Below are 24,299 nucleotides of genomic sequence, written 5' to 3'. Positions count from 1 at the left end.
CATTTTTATACTATCCATAAACACTTGGCTAATTGGAAAGAGTGCTTTTACAAGTCTCCTTCAAAGGATTGAAGCAAAGTAACAACGGGTCCCTTACCTTATAATTTAATCTATGTTGGTTTAAAGAAAAACCTGACAGCTCTACATTTGAAGGTATAAAACTAGTAGAGGCAGATTACATTGTCTAGCTGATGGTCAAAATGGTCAAGTGGTAAGGAATATCAGAAATAGAAGACAAATAAAAGAGAAGGCAATGTTTGGTTACAATTAAAAAATCAAAGTTAAATACTTAGTTAAAAAAATTTTTTTAATGTTTACTTATTTTTGAGAAAGATAGAGACCGAGTACAAGCGAGGGAGGGGCAGAGAGAGAGAGGGAGACACAGAATCCAAAGCGGGCTCCAGGCTCCGAGCTGTCAGCACAGAGCCCGACGCGGGGCTTGAACTCAGGAACGGTGAGATCATGACCTGAGCTGAAGTCGGACGCTCAACCGACTGAGCCACCCAGGTGCCCCTAAATATTTAGTTTCAAAGAAAAAGCACTACACTCCCTTGTCATTCATTTTCTCTACTGTTTCCCAAACAAAAACAACTTAATCAGCCATGACTTTTTAATACTCAGATGATTTTCTTGTTAAAAAATCTAAGTAATCATGGCATTGAAATGGTTTGTCTTATATTTTACCATTTAAATCCTATGTGATACAATGAATTTGAGTTAGCTGATTTCATATACCTCTCAGAAAGTAATACTTTTATGAGATCTTTTCTACTTTAGTATCTAACCTAAATGACACACCCTGTGCTTCTTAATTAAGAGGACAGCATAAAGAATTCTATTTATAGTAAGTTCCTCTACCTCTCGAAGCCCACAGAATATTGAATCTTTAAGAAGTCAATGTAGTCCTGTTAGGAACTGATGCTGTTTCACATTATTGAAACATCAGTCAACAAGAACAAAATGAATTTATAATGAGTCTTTTAAAGATTTTTAAAAATTAGCCACTCAGAGGAAAATTGTATCTTACCTTGGCAAACATACTGTCCATTTGCCTTAAGTCCAGACTATCATAGCTAAAAGAGCTCCCTCAAAATATGATGACAAACAATGTGTTATCTCTTGTCCATAGGCCTTCAGAAGTGAAGACAGGAGTTGGCATCTCCATTATCTTAAAATCTCAGGTTATAAATAAGCAATTACACATGATTTCTAAGGAAAAGTTTTATTTAAGAAAGAGTAACAATAAAGAATTCTGGCAATAGCTCTATAGCACAGAAAACACAGCAAATAAATAAAGACTATAATGGCAATACTCATTGGTTTTCATACATTTCATTTTATTTATTTTCTCACTTTCATTCTTGTACTCTTTTTAAAAATTTTTTTTTTATTTTTTTTAAGTAGGCTCCATGCCCAATGTGGGGCTTGAACTCATAATCCTGAGATCAAGAATTGAATGCTCTACTGACTGAGCCAGCCAGGCTCCCCCACCTTTTTTTTTTTTTTTTTTTTTTTAACCAACTGGTGTAGGACTTTGTCTTGGGGAAGACGGCAGAGTAGGAGGGCCCTAAGCTCACCTTATACTATGGATACAACTAGAAAACGCTCACATTAGGGTAAAACTAACTGTGGTTGTGGTATAGACTTCACAAGATCTTAGATTAAAATTATGATTCCCAACGATTAGTTTTGTGGCTTTGCACAACTTATTTAACTGATCTTCTATTTCCTCATCTATAAATTAGGAACAATATCCTTATAGGCTTTTGTAAGGACTAAATAAGACAATATATATGAGAAACTTAATATGGTGGCTATAGCACACAGCAGATGATTTATAAATGCTAATTAATGTTGAATTCTTCATTTTAAAATATGTACAGATAACACTTTTTTTCTTGGCTATTGGTTTCTCATTTCCATATCATGCTATTAATTCTCCAACACCTAATATCCTTACTGGCATCCAGAAGTATCCAATAAATGGTGAATAAACTGAATTTATGTAATCTGTTTCTACCACTGCAATTTTCTCTCGCTATACCCAAACCTTTAAGCATTTTAAGCATAAGGGCTAGCTTGTCTCCCTACTGCTACCATGCTTGGCATGTCATGAACAGAGAGTTATGAATTTGGATAAAATATGGCCCTTTCCAGGCATTTGCTTTTAAAATTCGAAAGCTCATTAGGAATAGTAACCATTTGGCAATTATGTGGTGTTAGTGTTTTATTGCAAATTAGTTTACAGTGGCTTTTATCTAAGAAACAGGCATTGCTTTCAGTTGCAGAGGGTCCCTGGGGACCCAGGAAGGTTAGGGGCAAAAGGGGAGGCTCTAGAGGTTGACAGAAATACTTACTCCTTAAGCCAGATGTCAAGCACAATAATGGATGCTTAAAGGGGCACCTGGGTGGCTCGGTCGTTAGTGTCTGACTTCGGCTCAGGTCATGATTTCGTGGTTTGTGGGTTCCAACCCTGAGTTGGGCCCTGTGCTGAGTTCAGAGCCTGGAGCCTGCTTCAGATTCTGTGTCTCCCTCTCTCTCTGCCCCTTCTATGCTCATGCTCTGTCTCTGTCTCTCAATAATAAATAAACGCTAATTTTTTTTTTTTTAAATAATGGATGCTTAAAACATATTGCCTATTTAATTCTTACAACAATTCCATGACAGAGGTATTAACATTCCCATTTTACGTAAGAGAACACTTGGTTCACAGAGAGGTTAAGAGACTTGCTTGAGCTGGCAAAGAGAAACTGGTGACACAGAATTCACCCCCAGGCCTATCTGGACTTAAGGTTTAGCTCTTTCTGTCCCACTAGGGCACTCCTCAGAGGACCACAAAATAGATAGGAACCATGCTGAGGGCCACTTGCCTCAGCACAGGTTTGCCTAGTGCTAGTCTTTTAGTTTATACAAAAAAGTCACCAAAACAGTCCCTATTTTTTTTTTTTTTTTGAGGACAGAGTTTCTTAAGGACAGAGACTAGATCTTACTTATCTTTGGAGATTTGGTATCTAATACTAAGTGTGGAACATGGTATTGCCCCAAGTTTTTTATTAGAACAAATTCTTTGTTTTTTGATCCTTATACTTTGCTTGTCATATGCTAAATGATGATATTTACAAGGTCCTAATCTGACTTCCTTCTATCAACTGTTACTTCGCTTTTACTTTCCAACAGGCTGAGTTCAAATTAAAGTGGTAAGATACTTTTAGACTGTGAGGTACTAAGATTAGTGAAACATGGGGATATATAAATAAGTATAAACAGTATATAGTCAGGTTTCTGATGGCATAGGGTCATCATTGCTTCTTGGATTACTGAGACATTAGTAGATGACCCTGTGAGAAGCCCAGTCTGTCCATGTCTAAAACCCAAGCCCCTAATACTATGTTTCATCTTCAAAGTGAATGTCCTTAGGACACCTTATGTGAGATACGTGAGTTATATACAGCCAAGAATGGAACACCTGAGATAGATACCCAGGAACAGGCAGTCCTCAACATGGTAGAGTCAGAGGTCATTGGTGCAGGAGGATTTACCTGACCCCACCCATATTACACAGGGGCATCCTCACATCAAGGCTTTCAGGTAATCCTTTCATAACATGTTTACGCCTTAAAATGTGACTCTACACTCAAAGTATGCATTTAAAACAGGCTTTTAGCAGTTGAGTAGATAAGAGGACAGAGCCTTTCTTGTTTTTACATTGATAAATTTTCTCCAGTGACTCTATTCAAAGGACCTCCTTTTTTTTACTGTCACAGCCTCCCTAATAGTCTCAATGTTCATGAATGGAGTCTCTTTACCAATTGGTCTAAGCCCATAATTTATAGGCCCTACTTACTATCTTTTTAAAACACTTCCTTTATTTTTATTTCCATAGGCTTTACATTTTAATTTCCATAGCAACGTGACAAGACTAAAAGAGCTGGAAATCAACTAAAGTGATATTATTCCGTTGTCTACTTTTTCAACAGAAAATTTCAAATTTCACTCAAGTTAATAAAGCACAAGTTACACCCATAAGCAAGCCAAAGGAAAGCAGACATAAGATGGGTCTCAAAATGTTAACCTGTAGCTTGCTGTCATATACTAAGATATAATAAAAATGGTCTAAATTCAGTATTCCTAGTGAAGTTGACGCATGTCATACATGGTTAGTGATACACACTTAAGGTTCTCAAGATCAGACATGTTCCAAACCCTACGCCCCTAATTCTGAGGATATATTGTACAATGCTTGCAAATTTGTTTCCTTGTTAAAAAAAAATCTGTAATTTTAAAGCTGGCTTTATTTATAACTACTGTGAGATCCTTCCAAATAAAGAATATTTCTTGTCTCTTCTGTGCATCCATGATATGCAGTAGGTACTTAATAATAAATATTTGTTGAATAAGACCTTGGATAAGATATGGCAAACAGCGTATTATTATAGAGAATGTACCTAAAAGATGTAGCCTGAAATAAAGGATGGAGAATAATCTGGCATATTTTTTAAATTTACGAAGTAAATTAAAAAATAATCCCACTAAGTATTACTGGAATCAACTTCAGAGAATCTTTGGAGACTGTGAGGCTTGGCTTCTAATTTCACTGCAGATTTTGTAATGATTCAGCAGTTCTCCACACTTAAAAAGTATGGCATTAAAAAAAAAAAAAAGTGAGCCCCCCAAAGAAATTTAAAATATCTGAGAATGAGAAAAGTTGTTTGTCTCTGTGTGTGTTTTAAGATATGAAACACATGTTGTCATTTCTACTACTACTTCTTAAGTCTTGTTGTAAAAGTAAGTACTGGTCGTAAGCAACAGGTATCATCAAGTGACTTTTCTCTCAGAATAATATATACAGTTTAAAATCTACCTACAAAAACAAAAGTCACAAGTTAACAAAATAAAATAAAAGTTACCTCGCTGGAACTGGTAGTTTGGGGCAAAGAACAGAAGCTTTTGAAGATGTAGTATATTCAGAAGGCTTTAGGTTGTAGCTACACAGTGCTGAGCCTGTTGAAAGAAAAGCTGTATGTTAGCTGGCAGAACAGAGCCTAAATAAATTCTCCCACGGATTCACTGTAATTTTATTTTGTATGTTAATATCAACTCAACATATACAACTTTTAAACACTAGAATTAATAAGAATCTGACTTGGTCTTTAGCTCAGTCCTCAATCATTTAAAACTAATTTCTCTCTGGCAATTTATGTACAAAGTTTAATAATAATACTCAGGGTAATAATAACAGTAAGTACTAGAACTACCTCTCTTGAGTGTCTGCCATATACGTGGCCATATATATATATATATATACATATATATATGTATTATTTTTTTTTTTCCCCCTTAAAGAGTCAACTTTTAATTATAACTAACCAAACCATTCCAGGGACATCTCCAAACAACCAAACAACTGAAACATGACAAAATTCTCCTGTTGAAGAAGCCAAGTATCTTGGCCCACCCCAGCATTTCTGAGGATCAGGCCAAGAGCAGCCCATTTCCAGGGCTGGTTCTATACCCATGCAAGTTTATCATCCTTGCAGAAGGATTGGAGATGGACCCCTCTTTCCAACACACGGGGAACTCAGAAAGTCACTAGGTGGAGGGGCTCTCCTCTCGTCCCATACATATGTTAATTATGTGTTTACTTTAACTTGGTTAAGCAGGGGCTATTACACCTCCTTTACAGAGGACGAAATAGAGGCTAAAAGAGAAGATACATAACTTGCCCAAGATGACCCAGCTACTAGGAAGGAGAGCTGGAATTGAACCCTAGGTGTCTCTGACTACAAACCCAGCCTCAACTATACATGCCGTCCCTCTTTCCTATGCTTCCCATTACTAAGTATGTAAAAGGACTGCATACAGCACATATGCTTTCAGACAATACGTTACTTTTTCCTTATTTTAAAGGCAGTAAATAGTAACTGTAAATAAACTGAACAAATTGATCAAAGAATTCTCAGTTTTCAAAGACTTTAAAACAAGCTCAAATTCAATCCTAGGTTGGTTATGCAAACAGCCATCTATTTCTTGGTCTGTGTAGCTAATACAAATCTAAATAATATGTAAAAGTCGGATGCAGTCCAGCCAATCCTTGATAAGTATTATTTTACTGACCTGCTGATTTTGTAATACAGCAACGAGAATACTGTCAGGTTCATTGTAACGATAAATACCGTTAACTGAGAAGACCTAGGCTCTAGTCCTAATCTCGCTAAGGACCTACTGCACTCTATCATGTAAACTGTTTATATTTTATTAATTGCAGTTCCTACCAGATTACTAATTTGGCCAAATATTTTATTATTAAATATAAATAGAATAGCTTTGTGTTTATATTATAGCAACAATGAAGTTTCACATGGTACCACCCTGGAAAAAGTTTAAAATAAAATGTGAGGTGAAAATGGCAGGTTTTAACATTGAACTAATTATAGAAATATCATGTGAGGATGTAAGAAAGAGCTAGAAGAGACTACAGAAAAAAGATTTGCTGGGATAACAAACAAACTTGAGAGTGGTTTTATTTCATTTATACCTTATCCTGTCAACCAAAAGAATTTTTAAAAAGCCACAAACCTGCATTTAATTCAGCAATGCTGCCCCCAAACCAGCAATAAACCTGCCAGGTATTTAAATATGTCAGCTGTAGGGGCGCCTGGATGGCTCAATCGGTTAAGATCTGACTCAGGTCATGATCTCCCAATTTGTGAGTTCGAGCCCCGTGTTGGGCTCCCTGCTGACATGCTGACAGCTAGGAGCCTGAAGTCTACTTCAGATCCTGTGTCTCCCTCTTTCTCTGCCCTTCCCTCACTCACACTCTCTCTCTCTCTCTCAAAAACAAACATTAAAAAAAAAAGTTAAAAAAAATATGTGGGCTATATATATCATATGTCATAAAACCATGTAGCATCTATTTTATATAAAGATAATTCAAGTAATTGGACAATGTAAGATCTTTTTAAAGAGACACTTGAAAGTTACATGGCACTTAAGTTTCTTCAGCTTCTTAAGACAGACTCACTAGGAAATTAAGTTTCTGAAACTGTTTTTGAACATTCTTTACCATTTTAATGACTTATTGTTGTTAAGTTAAGCATGAATATTAAATATCTAACTCTTCTAAAATTAGTCTTTCATGTTTGAAGATAATGCCACTAGATTCCATTTACAGCAGTTTTAGAGAAAACATGGCAGCGGTGAAAAGCAAACATTTTAGATTAATCCTGAAATATCCGGGAGTCCTACTATAGGATTGCTCATGAAAAAAAAAAACCAGCCACTGTGCCAATAACCGCAGAGCACCCAATGTGATCATCAACTTCCTGATCTGAATGGTCAACTTCTTTCTTTCAGAGTCCAAGATGGAATCGATTTATACAATATGAAAGGCCCTAACTAAAGCACTGTGTCAGTGCTGTCAAACACACTGCTTCTGCTGAATTCAGTGAACATAATCTCCGTCCCCACCCTTTCTTCATTTAAAAAAGGAGGTCAGCAGGTGCAACAGAGTTCAATTTTATAAATACTTTCCCAGGATAATGCTCAATGAAAGGATAATAGCCTTATCTCTGATGGTATTCTGGGACACAGGCCAGTACTAAATAGATCCTGTACTAAATAGATTAAAAGAAAAAGATCTTTACAATGTGTTAGTAGTAACAATCAGAAGAAACTTTATAATGCTTCCTGCTCAAAAGGTTGATGGAGAGAGAAGCCTCAATGAAGAACATTAAAACAACCCAGTAATGGCAAACATGTTACAATTGTTTTTCTTTTCATGTTTGTTAGCTAATGCATTTTCAGTGAACACTTTTAAGGTGTGTGTGTGTTTTTTTTTTGTTGTTTGTTTTTGTTTTGTTTTGTTTTGTTTTGTTTTGTTTTTTTAAGTGAAGGTATAAACAATACTCAGCACAAGAGGTTTGGTCAGAAACTGTAAGACAAAGTTTTTCTTCTAATGCAAAAGGCAGGGAAAACCATACTTGAGTAATGAAGTCTAAAACCAAAAACAAAAGCTTATCTAAACCACACCAGAGGCAATCCATGCAATTCAGCCAGTGTTATTCAAAATGAGTGATCTTAGGACGCCAACTTGGGTATATAAACATTTATCTTGGTAAACAGTTGCTATAGTCCCCAGAATGTTTAACTACTATAATTTTTCAAGTGCCTTATAATATTCAATTATTTATTCTTTAGCTCAACATCACTTATAAGAACTCCCTTAAGAGGGATGTTTCCATCACCATGCTCCAAACACTACAGATGAAACAAAATAAGTAATACTTCCAAGGCCTTATAAGCAATCACTGACAAATTTAGTAATAAAATTCTCTACTCTTAGGCCACAATGCTTCTTCCGCGCCATTCCTAATAATCATAATCAGACAAATATTCAATAAGCTCCTGGGCAAAAAAAACATACATTGCACAGATACCTCGAAAACAACATGTTTGGGGGAAAAAAAAGACATTTCCATCACCCACTCTCCAAATCTGCTCTGCCTCCTTTCATGTATTTTCCATCCTTGTTAATGGCTCTACCATCCATGAAATCCCCATGAATTTGAAATGGAAAGTCATCCTATATCTTCTTCTTTACCCATCGTCTTCATATACCCTTCAAGACACTTAAGAAACCAAGTTCTGACAACTGAATCTTTCTATGAGTTATCTATCTCAGGCCTTTAAAATCTCTTATTGGTTCAAACTACTCTCCCAAAGGGTTTCTCCTCTATATGCTGCACACAGCCTTGAGAAGGGTCTTTGTAAAATGGGCATCAGTTGTATCATATTCCTGCCCTCAGAATAATTTCCAACTCCTTGGCTTCAAAGCTCTCCTAAAGCAGGCCTCTACCTAGAACTCCAGCCTCATCTTAATATAATAAACTACTTACGGGGCGCCTGGGTGGCTCAGTCGGTTGAGTGTCCAACTTCGGCTCAGGTTGTGATCTCACGGTTCATGAGTTCAAGCCCCGCATTGGGCCCACTGCTGTCAGTACGGACCTGCTTCTGATGCTCTGTCCCCCTCTCCCTCTCTGTCCCTCCCTCACTTGTGCTCTCTTTCTCTCAAAAATAAATCAAAAAAACATTAAAAATATTAAAAACAAAACAAAACATAACTACCTACAATTCTTGCTGTTTAACAAGCTTTCAGGCTTTTTCACATGCTGTTCCCTCTGCATGGGCTGTCCATTCCTAACTACCATCTGAGTGTTCAGTTTGAGCAGAATTCTACAAACTACTCAAGCCTCACCTCCTCTAGTAAGCCTTCTCTGATGCACCCAAATCTACTTACTGCTTCATTCTATTATAAAACTTAGCATATTATTTTGCAATTTTTTAGTTTACATATCATCTCTCCTTTTAGAAAGTGCACTCTTTTGAGAACTGGGACCTTATGTCTTCAAAATATGTGGGACCCCTCTCTCCTGGTACATAGGCAGTACGTCAAAAGCCATACGACAGACATCCTGATTGAAAAAAAAATATGAAATAACTATTTTTAATCTCTTATTTTGGTGTTATGTGTTATATATAACGTTTATTTGCTTTTCACTATTCACTATAAATTATACTATATAAAACAGGACTTCTCAACCCTGGGCAATTCTTGGTTGTAGGGGCTGTCCTGTGCATTGCAGGATTTTTAGCAGTATCCTTGGTCTCTATCCACAAGATTCCAGGACCCTCCCCCCACCCTGCAACCCTTCACTCAGTTGTGACAACCAAAAATGTCTCCTAACACTGCTAAGTGTGGGGAGTAGAAAGTTGGGGGGGGGGGGATGCAGTGGCAATATTACCCTTAGTTGGGAACTACTGGTCTAAAACACCAATTTGAAACAAAAATACAAAATGGGGTTGGTAAGTTGGAGGCTAACTCTTGCTGTAAAATTCTGCTTGATTTGCGGGGCACCTGGGTGGCTCAGCCAGTTAAGTGTCCAACTCGTGGTTTTGGGCTCAGATCATGATCTCATGGTTGGTGAGGTCGAGCCCCACATCAGGCTCGGGGCTGGCAGTGCAGAGCTTGCTTGGGATTTTCTCTCTCCCTCTTTCTTTGCCTCTCCCTCCCCCCCAACCCTCTCTTTCTCTCTCTCAAAATAAATAAACATTAAAAAAATTCTGTTAAACAAAACATAAATAAAATAAAATTTTGCTTGACTTGTTATCACAGTATTATTTGTAGGATATACTAAATTAAGAGAAAACATACTTTAGAAAATTGTAATTAATAAAAATCTCCCAATGCAGAACAGTTTTTATTATGAAAAACAAATTACATAGCTATGTGAGGTCCAATGAATTTAACCCCTTTCTCTCTAACTAGGAAAGCATATATATGTACATGTATGTGTGTATATATAGAGAGATAGATATAGATACATATATATATGCAGGAAGAATGCAATTTTCAGTAACCAGTAAAAAGTATGGATGTATTTGAAATTCCCAAGGAGCCCCCATTAACCAGCTGGTGGTGTGACATTATCTGTCAACTCCTATTGGCACATACTACACACACAATAAACATTTGCTAAGTGAATTGACTTTGGAAATCTGTGTGCAAGACTTCTAGGTATTGTGGAGGACAATGAAAAGTTTGTCTTCTATTATGCAAGCTGTCTAAACAAGGGGACCATACCTTGTCTTTGTTTCTGTGTCACACACTTGATGGGTGTTAATTAATTGTTTTATTTTATTTTTTAACATTTACTTATTTTTGAGACAGAGAGAGACAGAGCATGAACGGGGGAGGGTCAGAGAGAGGGAGACACAGAATCTGAAACAGGCTCCAGGCTCTGAGCTGTCAGCACAGAGCCCGATGCGGGGCTCGAACTCACGGACCACGAGATCATGACCTGAGCCGAAGTCAGCCGCCTAACCAACTGAGCCACCCAGGCGCCCCATTTAATTGTTGAATGAAGGAATTACTTAAAATTACACTATCAAATGTAAGGATTTTTTTTTTCCCTTGCTGGTTTCTGAACTTGGAAGCAATTAAATCAGTTGCTAGGGTTGATCATTTTCTTTATTTATAAATGATATCAAGTCCAATCTTTTGATTCACTATAAGAAAAAGAATCAATACTAACTCTGTGGTTTAAGCTGTATTGTTATGGACTGGTAAGAAAGAGGGTAATATACTGATCATCTATTGATACTAGCTTTATTTATTTAAAAAAATTTTTTTTAATGTTTATTTATTTTTGAGAGAGAAAGAGAGACAGTGAATGAGGAAGGGGCAGAGGGACAGGGAGACACAGAATCTGAAGCAGGCTCCAGGCTCTGAGCTGTCAGCACAGAACACAACACAGGGCTTGAACCCATGGACCGTGAGATCATGACCTGAGCCGAAGGACGCTTAACTGACTGAGCCACCCAGGCACTCCTATTGATACTAACTTTAAATGTAACACCCAGATAATGATAACCAAAGGCTTATTTATATTCACAAATTTTATCTGATGCATCACATAATCTTTGAGGTTTTCAAAGACAGAACAATGATCACTGAGAAAACACCCACTTCGTGGCTCTACTCAAAGTATTAACACGGTGTGAACGGTAGGTCATAAACCTCTCAGACTTCCTACAAAATATGGTACACTGAAGAAGCACTCACTAATGGGAGTGATTTCTCACATGCTATAAAAGGGACACAAACAAGGAAGATAAGATTTCTGCCATTTTACTACTGTGTTAGGGAAAACAAATTAGATATTATAAAAGTTTGATAAGAGTAATGTAAAAGATAATAAGTTATTCCATGTAAAATATTAGCACCCCCTGAGACCATGCAGTGGGCCCACAACTTACAGGTTGTTCTCATTTCTAAACTGCTATTTAGACTTTAGATTGCAAGTGGAAAGAATAAAATGACCTGCAAAGCATCTGGCTCTGTGCATGGCACAAAATGGGTATCAATGAATGGTATGATGAAACAATGCAGGGCTCAAGCCTGATTGATGTGAACAACAGGGACAGTGGAGAAAAGCAAGGGATGAACTATGGGCCAGACTCAGAGTGGGGAGAGAGGAAGAGAAGGGACTGTCCAAGCAGGCATGACCTCCCTCTCCCCACTTCCTTCACTGCCTCACATGGCCAGGCTGAGTTCAGATGAAAATCTCATATAAAGGTGAAGTTGGCTTCAGAGGGAGGGGCACTGTATACATTATTCGAGTTTTCAAAATAAATAAATAAATAAATAAATAAATAAATAAAGTAAGTAAGTAAGTAAGTAAGTAAGTAAGTTAGAAGGAAACCTGTTCACCAGCAACTGGAGGGAAGTAAAATGAGAGACGGAATTCATGCTCTGCTGAGAATAACTCAGGTATAAGCTCTCACCAGATGTTTGCAGTCTTCTCTGGAGGGTACAAGGTTAGGAAAGAGGAAAAACAAGAGGGCTCAAGAAAAGAAAAGGTTATGAATATTCTGGTGGATAGTATGGTTAGGAAAGACAAATGAATGAATAAGATGGATTATTGAGAGATGAATAAGAAGATAAACAAAGGTTCACGTCAATTCTGGTTAGAATGAAGCTAAACAATTTACCCGCTGGTGGCAACAGGCAGAGATTCAGAAGCGAGCAAAGGATACAGTGTGCTGAGAGAATGAGAAATTAGTAAGTGTCAATAGGGAGGAAGAGAGCAGCCCGATCCATCCTTCTTTCAAAAAACATGAAGAGCTCCTATGTGAGGTAGGGCCTGGATATTCAGAAAGGAAGAGCATGATCCTGCCCCACAGGAAACTCATGCACACTACTGCCAGAAGATGATAAGGAACCAGAGACGCTTAGTACAGAGTCCTTGTGATACTTGCCAATTTTAATTTTTTTTTAGTTTCTAAATTTTTTACATGTTTATTTCTTTTTGAGGGGAAGGGGAGAGAGGGAGACACAGATTCCGAAGCAGGCTCCAGGCTCTGAGCTGTCAGCACAGAGCCCGACCCGGGGCTTGAACCCACAGGCTGCGAGATCATGACCCGAGCTGAAGTCGGACACTTAACCAAGTGAGCCACCCAGGCACCCTGTCAATTTTACTTTTTCAAAAGCAATTTTTAATTTATTCTCTAGCATCATATTTATATTTATATCATATAAAAACTACAAACAGACTAACAAATTGTATACTTGCACACCTACCACACAACTCACATACCAGAACTTCGACTTTTACGTTTATCTAAATTCTTCTGCTCGCCTCTTACAGCTCTTTGTACTATGGCAGCATCTCCACACAACCAATCGAGTGTCCGGCTACTTCTTCTAAATTTTCTGTGCTGGTCAGACATATGCCACAGAGGCGCTCTACAAACCTCAGGGTCCAAGAAACAACTCCTCTTTCTTGTCTACAAGAAAGAGTTAAGGCAATATTTTGTTTCCTAATAAATACATTTCTTACAAACATTATTCTAGGAACCTAAGTTAGCTTTCCCTTAAAAGATTTTAAATAATTTGGAAAGGTAATAAAAGTTCATACAAATGGACAGTTGTAAATACTAAAAAAGCACTCTCAAATGTTGTCATGGAAACTTAAAACTCTTTGAAAATGATTTGTATTATCTTTCCTGTCTGGTAAGAAAAATGTTATTTTACCTTACAGTTTTTTAAAGTTTATTTATTGAGAGAGAGAGTGCACATACACGCGAGTGGAGGAGGGGCAAAGAGAGAGGAAGAGAGAGAATCCCAAGCAGGCTCTGTGCTGTCAGCATGAAGCCTGATGTGGGGCTCAAACCCACAGACATGAGATTGTGACCTGAGCTGAAATCAAGAGTTGGGCGCTTAACCCACTGAGCCACCCAGGTGCCCCTACCTTATGTTTTCAAATAAGGTTTAAAATTATCATTTAAAAAGTTACTACCCCAGGGGCGCCTGGGTGGGTTAAGCACCCAACTTCAGCTCAGGTCATGTTCTCACAATCCATGGGTCCGATTGGGCTCTGTGCTGACAGCTCAGAGCCTGAAGCCTGCTTCAGATTCTGTTTCCCCTCTCTCTCTCTGCCCCTCCCCATTCATGCTGTCTGTCCCTCTTTCTCAAAAATAAACATTAAAAAAATTAGAAAAAAAAAAAGTTACTACCCCAAACAGGATTTTTCTCTTTCATCTTTTTAATTATGGTAAAATACACATAATAAAAAAATTACTACCTTAACACTATTTCAGTATACACTTCGGTAGCATTAAGTAGATTCACATTGTTGTCCAACCATTACCACTGTCTATCTCCAGAACTCTCCATCTTGCAAAATTCATACTCTTTCCTCAAAAAACATTAACTCCCCATTCCTCTCACCCTGCAGCCCCTGGCAACTACCATCCTATTCTGTCTCTATGAATCTGACTACTCTAAGTACTTCATATAAGTGGAATCATACTGTATTTGTCCTTTTGTGACTGACTTATTTCCCTTAACAATGTCTTAAGTTTCATCCATATTGTAGCATGTATCAGAATATCCTTCCTTTTTAAAAAAACTGTGGTAAAACACGTAATATGACATTGACCATCTTAACCATTTTTTCAGTGTATAGTCATATTAGCTATATGCACACTGTTATCGAACAGATCTGTAGAATTTTTTCATCTTGCAAAACTGAAATTCTATAGCCAGAGAAAACCATCACCCTATCTGTCTGTTACTGGCTTATTGCACCTAGACTAACAACTTCAAGGTTCATCCATGTTGTAGCATATGACAGGATTTCCTTACTTTTTAAGGCTAATATTCCATTGTATGTACATACCACATTTTCTCTAGCGATTCATCCATCAGTGGACATTTAGGTTGCTTCCCTCTCTTGGCTATTATGAATAATGGCACAATGAATATGAAGTGTGCAAATATCTCTCTGAAATCCTGTTGTCAGTTCTTTTGGATATACACCTAAATGCGGGATTTCTGAGCCATGATAATCTATTTTCTAAATGACTATTTTTTAAAGCAGGTTCACAGCAAAATTGAGAGGAAGGTACAATGGTTTTCCACATACTCCCTGCCCCCACGCATGCACAGCCTCCTCCATTATAACATCCCCCACGAGAGTGGTACATTTGATATAACTGATGAACCTACACATTGACATATCATCATCACTCAAAGTCCATAGTTTACATAAGGGTTCACTCTTAGTGTATGTCCTATGGGCATGGACAAATATATAGTGACATATATCCATTATTATAGTATCATACAAAGTATTTTCACCGCCCTAAAATTCCTCTGTGTTAATTCTATTTTTAATTTTTTAAGGAAACTTCAAACTCTTTTCCATCGCAGACATTGTATGTCTTTCCATCGCAGACATACAATTCTATATTTCTACCAACAATGCACAAAGATTCCAGTTCCTCTGTACTCTCACAAACATCTGTTATTTTCTGTTTTGTGGTGTTTGTGATTTTTTCTCAATAGAAGCTGTCCTAATGGGTGTAAGGTGGTATCTCACTATGGTTTTCATTTGCATTTCCCATACAATTAGCATGTTGGGCATCTTTTCATGTCCTTATTATTGGCCCATCATATATCTTCTTTGAAGAAATGTCTATTCAAGTCCTTTGGCCATTTTTTAATTGGATTGTTTATTTGTCTGTTTGTTTCTTTCTTTCTTGTTGAGATGTAGGAATTCTTTATATATTTTGAGTATTAACCCTTTATCAAATAAATGAATTACAAATCTTTTCTCCTACTCTATGGATTACCTTTTCATGCTGCTGTGTCCTTGGATGCACAGAAGTTTTATATTTTGATGTAGTCCAGTCTACCTATGTTGTTTCTTTTGTTGACTGAGCTTTCAGTTTATATCCAAGAAATTATTGCCAGTATAACGTCATGAAGGTTTCCCCTATGTTTTCTTCTAAGAGCTTTGGAGTTTGTTCTTACATGCAGACTCTGTCATGGATTTTGAGCAATTCCCTCTTACAGATTTGGAAATTCCCCACTTAAACCTAAATTAGGTCTTGAAGACATTCCTCTCTGATGTGTATAAGTGAGGTCAAAGGGCCTGTGCATTTTCTAACAGAAATGTAGCTGTTAACAACATGTGGATACAAATAACTATAAAAACCATCTGCTCCTTCCGAATCAATGTGCACCTCAAATGATGGAAAGACAAAGAAGGGGAAAAAAGATAATGCAAAAAGACAGACAAAGAATTCTCTCAGATACAGTAACACTGGAATTAAATCTTACCAGGTCCAGTTTTGTTTTGTTTTGTTTCTAACGTTTTTTAATGTTTATTTTTGAGAGAGAAACAAAGTGTGAGCAGGAGAGAGGCAGAGGGAGGGAGATACAGAATTCGAAGCAGGCTCTAGGGTCCAAGCTGTCAGCACAGAGCCCGATGCGCAGCTTGAACTCACGAACCATGAGATCATAACCTAAGCCAAAGTCAGATGTTTAACTGACTGAGCCACCCAGGCACCCCTTACCAGGCCCAGTTTTAAGTCACCAATCCAAAGAATAATCCAGATTTTTTTTTAAGAAATTAAAAATTTTCAACCTAGGGTTACTATTAAAATAAAGGTACTTATATCCCACCACCAAAGGCTCTCTTCTCTATTATAATTTCATAGTTTTCTATTCCCTTTTAAATATTTATCTTCTCTATCCTCCACTGCTGTGTTTCTTGATGCTGCCATTATTAATACTTTTTTTTTATGCCTAACACATTGACTTATTTTGCAAACAGCTGCCTGAAAAGCCTAAGGGTGCCTGTGTAGTTAGGCACCAATTTAAGAAGTCTGTTTTCTGGAATAATATTTATTCATTAATATTCTTGAACACCTGCTTTGTGTAAGACTGTGAAAAAAAGCAAAGCTGCAAAACTCACCAGAAAGGTCTTATAAACTGGCCTTAATAGGCCATATTCAGTATCATAATCACTTAGAAGGATAATGACCTGGAAATAAACATACCAGCAAGGCTGCATGGGGCATTTCTCCCCAGTGGATCATCACAGCAGGCAATACAGTCGACAAGGAACTAACTCTCTTCTGGCCCTCCAACTGACATGTCAGGTTCAAGGGACCAAGACTCACACCCAGTGGGTTCAAGAAAACGTGTTAGAAGATAGTTTTATACTAGATTATAGCTTTGAATGCCAAGGTAAGATATATAATGTTTTATTTTATTTTGTGACCTCTGATGGCTTCTGAGTAAGGGATTAACATGACTAAAGCTCTATCAATGTTAATATGGCAGCAGTATGTCAGGGGCTAGAAGCAGAGAGAGACTCGAGGCAGAAAGATTATAACCTTCCATTGGGGGAATAATAACATTAATAGTAATAATATAACAGCAGTAACCAATACTTATTTATTTATTTTTTTTGGCAATTTACCATTTGCCACACACTCTTCTAAGCATTTTTCATGTCTGAGGTCCTTATAACAACCCTGTGAGGCAGCTTTAGTACAAATATTATCTCCTTCACAAATGGGGAAACTGAGGCAACCAGAGATCACGTAACTTGCCTAAGGTCTCATGGCTCGTAAGTGGTAGGACCAACATTTGAACCCAGATAATCTGGTTCCAGAGCCTATACTCCAAAGCCAAGTCAACACCACCACCTCCCAAAGTGCACCACGTATGCTCACCTTGCCTAAGATTTCAGAAAAACCCGTAAGGGATAACTCATTTCTCCCTAAGAAACTTGATAATGACAGGGCCGACAGTTCTAGTATTAGACACAGCCAATCAGTCTGTGTGAGGATATCATGTGGGAATAAATGAGATCTTGAAGAGTCGCTGGTACCTCTTTATTTAGTGCCCACCAAGTGCCAATCATTTGTGCATCATCTCATCAAATCCTCACAACAATCCTATGATGGGGGCGTTGTTTTTAATCCACTTTTTTCAGATGAGGAAATATGGGTTCAGAGAGGCTACGCTCTCTGTCCCTCATTACAGAACCAGTTAACGACAGCCGCAGAAGTAGAATCCAGAGTCGTATTAATCTCATGTGCTCCCTACTACCTTACACTGAGGCCTGGAGCAGTAGTGACAGAACACTGCCAGTCTAGAAGGCGGCAGTCCTTCTGCCCTCAAAAGGCCAGCAACCCCCTCAGGAAGACTCTGAGGCTGCTTAGGGGTGCGTGTGTAGCTGCGTTCCCAGGCTATCTCTCTGCCCAGCTAGAAGTGACACCAGGCGGATGCTGAGTCAGCCGTTGTTCCAAGGAACCAGAACCAGCCTGTAAACCAGGCGAGGCCGAGGCAGCTCTGAGGACTCCAACACACAGAGCGTAAACATGAAACCCCGTGGAAGTTCACAAACACAGGCTATCAGTTTGTGGCCCTCCAGGAAGAGAGGTTAAAAATAACATTCTCTGAAGAGAACTGAGGCGAGTCAGAGGGAACTGAGGATAGTACCTGGAAATCAGAAACCCAAGGGAGCGGAGCTAGGTTAGAAAATTGACTATGCTTGTTTTCTCAGCTAATTCCCATATTTAACCTCAAAGTTTCTCAAAACTTTACTCTTAGAAAAATGGTTATGAGATAATATTAAATTAAAAAAAGCAAAACACACCAACACAATTGAAAGATGGTGGACTTTTGGTATTCATTTTCTTTTCCCTGAATTTTCCAAATTTCCTGTAACAGACATATATTACATTGTTATCCAGGGACAAAAATAAAATACACTAATCAAAAAATTTTTAATTCGTATTTAGGAAGAGAAAAAGAAAAAAAGACCAATTTCACAAAAAGTAGTCTAGTCATTCCCAAATGTTCAAACAGGCTACATCAAAATCACATGAGACATCTGTAAAAAAATACAAGTTTCCAGAACCCAAAGACCTACTCAGTCAGAATTTCCCTGGGGGGAGCCTAGGAATCTGGAGTTTTAACAAGCTCCCCAGGTGACTATAATCTTTTTTATCAAGGAAGTCCAGGAGGACTTTCAATTCCCTTTTTCGTTTTGAGGTTCCTTGGTGATTTATTTAACACCGGCACAAATTTATACTGGAATGCAAACATACAGTATGTCATGGTGGGAGTAAGTGACCGGGGTGAGGACTTGGACGGCCTCATGCCTCACCATTTATCTCTGCAAACTTCTGAACATCACTCAGGGTTTTCAGTTCTTGTCGTGGACATGCTGTTACACACAGCGCTACGGACTTGATCTTCCGGTTTATCAAGTCCAGATTGCATGGATCCAAAAAGAACACATACCTAAAGCATGGAGAAAAATATTGAGATGTTATTTTGCAAAAACACATTCTGGTTCACTGCCTAATTTGACCAAGCCTGTAAGCAAAGAACATCCATACCCTTCACAAATTTTATCAAAGATGAACAAACAATTCAGAAATCTAATCACAGGTTGTTTGAAAACATACTGTTAACAGTGGGGACTGGAGGAATTGCAGGACTCCTATTTGTCATGATGTATTTTTCTAATATTTACATTTTTGTAATGTAGTTTATAATTAGAAATTATCTATTTTAGTTTTTTAGATAATTAATTTGTTTTCTTTCTTTTCTTTTTTTTTTTTTTTTTGGTCAAGGTTGTGCCCTAAAAGTTACTAGAATATTCCAATAGTGCTATATAGTGTGAATTATAGTTTACGTATAAGCTTTAGCTAATATATAATTACATATAAAATTTAAAATTATAAAAATGAAATATAAACTTTTGCTAATTAATGTGTAATTATAAAAACGAATTGTAAAATTACATACAATTGAATACATAATGTTGAATGGAGACTAGAGGGAATTATGCCAACATTTTATCTGCAGTCATCTCTGGATGTTAGAATAAAGTGATTTTAATTTTCTTTCTTTCATTTTTCAGAATTCTCATTTTCTAGTAAATGAAATGACTTTTGAGGTGAGATAACTACAGTAAATATCATTTATTAAAAAGGTCGATTACATATCAACAAAGTAATCCTCAAATCTTAAATTATCCCTTTTGTGTTCTGTACATTCATGTTTCAGGAAAAGGAAGATTAACCAGAAATTACACTGAAACAGATTGGGGTTTTTTTTTTTTAATGTTTTATTTATTTTTGAGACAGAGAGAGACAGAGCATGAGCTGGGGAGGGGCAGAGAGAGAGGGAGACACAGAAGCTGAAGCAGGCTCCAGGCTCCCAGCTGTCAGCACAGAGCCTGATGCGGGGCTCGAACTCACGAACCGCGAGATCATGACCTGAGCTGAAGTCAGACGCTCAATGGACTGAGCCACGCAGGCGTCCCTGAAACAGATTGTTTTTAAATGTTAAACCGTAGGGGCCCTGGGTGGCTCAGTGGATTAAGCGTCCGACTTCAGCTGAGGTCATGATCTCTCGGTGTGGGGTCTCAGGAACCCTGCTTCGGTTGGGCTCCCTGCTGTCTGCTTCGGATCCTCTGCCCACCCCACTCTGCCCTTCCCCTGCTCATTCTCTCTCACTCTTTCTCTCAAAAATAAACATTTTTTTAAAAATGTTAAAAAGTAGAAAAGATGATAAAGATTGCAGATGTTATCATTTGCCCCAAAAGAAATACTCTTAACTAAGAAAAGCGAAGTCTAACGTTATGGATCAACAGAGGGGAAACAAGCAGGAATGTTTTCATGCAAGACAGGAGGTAAAGAACCTCCAGCGCTGGTTTCCATTCGCCTGGGTCCGTGGAAGGTTTTATGAAATTGTCTCTCTGCCAACAGCCTTTCCCACATTGTTAAATTCTACTGCTATATAAAATGGGATTCAAATCAGGAAATATAACCAAATATAAGAACTAGGTGAGAAAACGGAAAAGCAAAAAGATCAAGTCAATACATATGCTGGAATGGACAATATATAAAAGGATACCAGAAAAAAAAAATTAAATAATAATAAAAAAAGAAGTGTGTACATCAGGGGGATGGGGGCCTGAGAGGTATTTGCAGGTAGAGTAACACTGCACACAGGAGAAGCACCAGGGACGAGGAACCCAGCATGAAGGTCAGGGATAAACTACAAACCACCAAACTTTAAAAAAAAAAAAAAAAAAAAAAAAGGTATTTTGTAACCATTACCATTCCACAGAGAATGACTATGTAGCCCAAGAAAGCTAGAAGGTGCATGAATTCAAACCTAGACCTTCTGAGTGTCATCCCATGTACGACCTGCTCTATTCCCAAAATATTTCCTACAAAACAATAAATCATTGTAACCTTTCTATATTAACTTACAATATTGTTTCCAGCATTCTGAAGTTCAATTCAATCCATGGCAGCAAGTTCCTATATAATTAAATTTTAACTAAATGGCATTTCACTGAATATTTACAGAGTAGGAAAAATGCATGTCTCGAACAGATAAATTTTATGATTCATTAAAACTGTACCCTTCTTGCCTTTTGATTGAAAAACGCCCTTTAGTCAGGTAAATAAATCCTTACATTAGTTTCAGTTTTCACATCAAACAAAAATGAACTGTATGCGGCAATTCCATTTTTTGGAAAGGAGACAAATAGCCAACTTTCAAGTAAGCATGGCACTGACAGACCAGATTAACTAACAAATCTACTGATAAGTAGGTTTTTTTTAAACTGACAGCACAAGATGCGAGGTAGGAGGCCATAAAACATTCCCAAAAGGCTTCTTACAAACAGCCAGCCACTGTCATGGGTAACCGAGAAACCCAAGCAAATTTTCATTCAGCTTCCAGTTCCACGTCCTGTAGAGGAGCAGGAATGAATCAACTACCAAAAGTGGGATTAAAAGGGAAGGAAGAGAAAAACACTTCACAAACTGAACAGCCCAGATACCTGCAGGCATTGTTGGCACACAGGACAGGGGCCTGCAGCATCACCACGTGGTACTGAGAAGAACACATTTGCAAAGAGATCTGCAAAACAGCCTAAGCGAGCTTGGAACTTCAACGTTAAGAGGAACAGCGAAAAATGCTTAAGACTAACCCGTGAAGCGAACACTATAGAGGCTAGCAGGTAAGGCACGTAACTATGTATCACAGTCAAGACAGCTCCTGGGAACTACTGAAGGAGAGAAACAGATAAATTCATTTCAAATCGAAATTCTTGAAATACAGGTTATCCCCAAAAAGACAGGACAGGAGAGAGTTCTAAATAAAATGTCTATGTACACAGTAAACTCACGGGGACAGATGCACCAAAGATGAAAACAGGGCAGTAAAGCAAAGGAAGGGCACTAAAGCATGGAATGTCGGGAAAAGGGACAAGAGGCACAGAAAGAGGTGACTTTTAAAGCTGTGCTCGGAGCAAGGCGGTGAACACAGAGCGAGCTGAGGCAGATAACGATGCCAGAGATGGCTCAAAACTGCTTTACACTTCTATTTTGCTTTCATTTTCTTCAAGGAAGACAGGGCAAGGTAGAGAAAGTAAGATTTACTGGGAATTTACTTTGGGCCACAAAGTATCTTAGGCACTGTCCTCACACATCCTAATTCAACAAAAGGGAACTGAGACTGACAAGCTGGACAAATAACCAAAAGCCATACTGACCTGATGACTTGAACCCTGGGGCGCCCGACTCCCCAGTGTTGCTCTTTCCTCCACTGCTCTTCCAACTTAAAATGGAAAGTGAAGGGCACTTGGGTGGCTCAGTCGGTTGAGCATCCAACTACTTTTTTAATGTTTATTAATTTTTGAGAGAGAGAGAGAGAGAGCACCAGGGGGAGAAGGACAGAGAGAGGGGGAGACACAGACTCCGAAGCAGGTTCCAGGCTGTCAGGAGAGAGCCTGACGCAGGGCTCGAACTCATGAACCATGAGACCATGACCTGAGCTGAAATTGGACGCTTAACCAACTAAGCCACCCAGGCGCCGATTAAACCCTCTGGAACCCCAGAGCAAGGATTCTGAAGCCCTACGTGGACACAACACGGTACTGTCCTCCACATGGTATGCAACCCTCCCATGATAAGGATTAAAAAGGATGACACAAAGACACTTCATTCATTCAACAAACACTACTAAGTGTTATTATGAGTCTACTCCTGGAGACACAAAATTCATTAAAAAAAAAAAAACAATTCTTAAATGCAAATAACTTACAGTCTAGAGAAGAAGAAACAAAAACAGTCATTTCTGCTATGAGGCAAGGTTGAGATGGTGGAGGAAACAGTGTAATTCTGCACAGAGCATAAGGGGTTAGAGGAAGCACTACGGAGCAGGAGGCAGTATTGAAGCCACATTTTGGAAATGAGTAGGAATTTTCCACACAGATGGGGAAGGGAGCGTTCTAGGCAGAGAAAACTGCATGTAGAAAAGTATAGAAGCATGAAAGAGCATATTTAAGGAACAGCAAATAATTTGATAAGGTGGACTACAGGATCGGACATCAAAGGGCTATGCCCAAGGAGAAACAGGGGGCAGAAGAGGCAGCCATCCTTACAGCTGAAGGACCTTACAGCTCCACTACATTAGGGAATGCGCTTTCAACAGCCACAGCACCCGGAGCCCCCCCGCCGTGTGACCAGCCCCTTGGGTTCAAGGCCAGGGAGGGGAAGGCTGGGCCACCAGGGGGCGCTGCTCCAGAGCTGAGCCTTTGCCTTCAGTTGCCTCCTGCTGCCATGGCAACTCTGCGGCAAGGCTTTTTGGAGTAAAGAGTGGCAAACAGATACCAGTCTGCTGGCCACCTCCTGCCAAATTTGGCTCCTGTCCTCTCTAATCAGGACGGAAGCACTGCAGCACTAAAGCTGGAAAGCTGGCTGAAAAACCCCTCTGTCGGTCGCCTCTGCGTTAGTGATTCCTAACACGTGTTTTCCCCAGAGGAGAATAAAAATGGAGTCTGATCATTTTGCCAATTATTACCTCATATCAATTTACAATTTACAGCCCCTCTCCACAGAGTATGCTGCCATTAGTGAATCACACCAAAAGGAACAACACAACAGCCTGGCAGAGGCATCTCCTATTGCTAAATATAGGCTTCAGAGAGCCCTAGATCTCCGCTCCACTCGCAGTGGAACTGTGCCCAGAGGAGGCCCCTTACTTCCTGCGTGGGGTGCCAGCAAGGCAAGTCCAGTCATCCCCCCCCACCCCAAACCCCGGGGTGGGGCCCAATTGCCCCATGACAGGCTGTGCTTTACACAAGGACAGAGGTATGGAGTCTGCACACTAAAGCCAATAAAAAACCCAAACTAACCCAACACCAACTAATGCAACACACAATTAACTAAAACCCCGCCTGCCCTCTACTTTCTGCAACAAGCTAAGGGGAAAGAGAGAAACAAGCTGAAAGCAGTGATTGGTCTTCAAAACTGTAACTCTACACAGTGGCTGAGAGAATTGTGCAATGTTCACCATGTCCCCAAGACGTCAAGAACACAGACCAGGAAACAGAAGAAAAGGGCGGAGC

At 38.8% G+C, this 24,299-nt stretch overlaps 1 protein-coding gene across 3 annotated transcripts in view; it reads right to left on the bottom strand.

The window, feature by feature from the left end:
- Positions 1-24,299, bottom strand: part of SLC44A1 (solute carrier family 44 member 1) — a 200,813-nt gene that overhangs the window by 87,153 nt on the left and 89,361 nt on the right. For all 3 annotated transcript variants that reach the window (XM_019454292.2, XM_019454294.2, XM_053908149.1), the window contains exons 4-5: positions 19,029-19,165; positions 4,908-5,001 (exon numbers count right to left, since the gene is read on the bottom strand). In XM_019454292.2, the coding sequence (XP_019309837.1) occupies positions 4,908-5,001; positions 19,029-19,165 (231 nt within the window). The remainder of the gene's footprint in view (positions 1-4,907; positions 5,002-19,028; positions 19,166-24,299) is intronic.

Source organism: Panthera pardus, unplaced genomic scaffold (assembly GCF_024362965.1).
Source record: "Panthera pardus isolate Hobbes unplaced genomic scaffold, ASM2436296v1 HiC_scaffold_20, whole genome shotgun sequence".
In the NCBI taxonomy this organism is placed as follows: Eukaryota; Metazoa; Chordata; class Mammalia; order Carnivora; family Felidae; genus Panthera; species Panthera pardus.
Note: the sequence above shows the minus strand (reverse complement) of the source record. Positions and strands in the feature narration are given on the sequence as shown.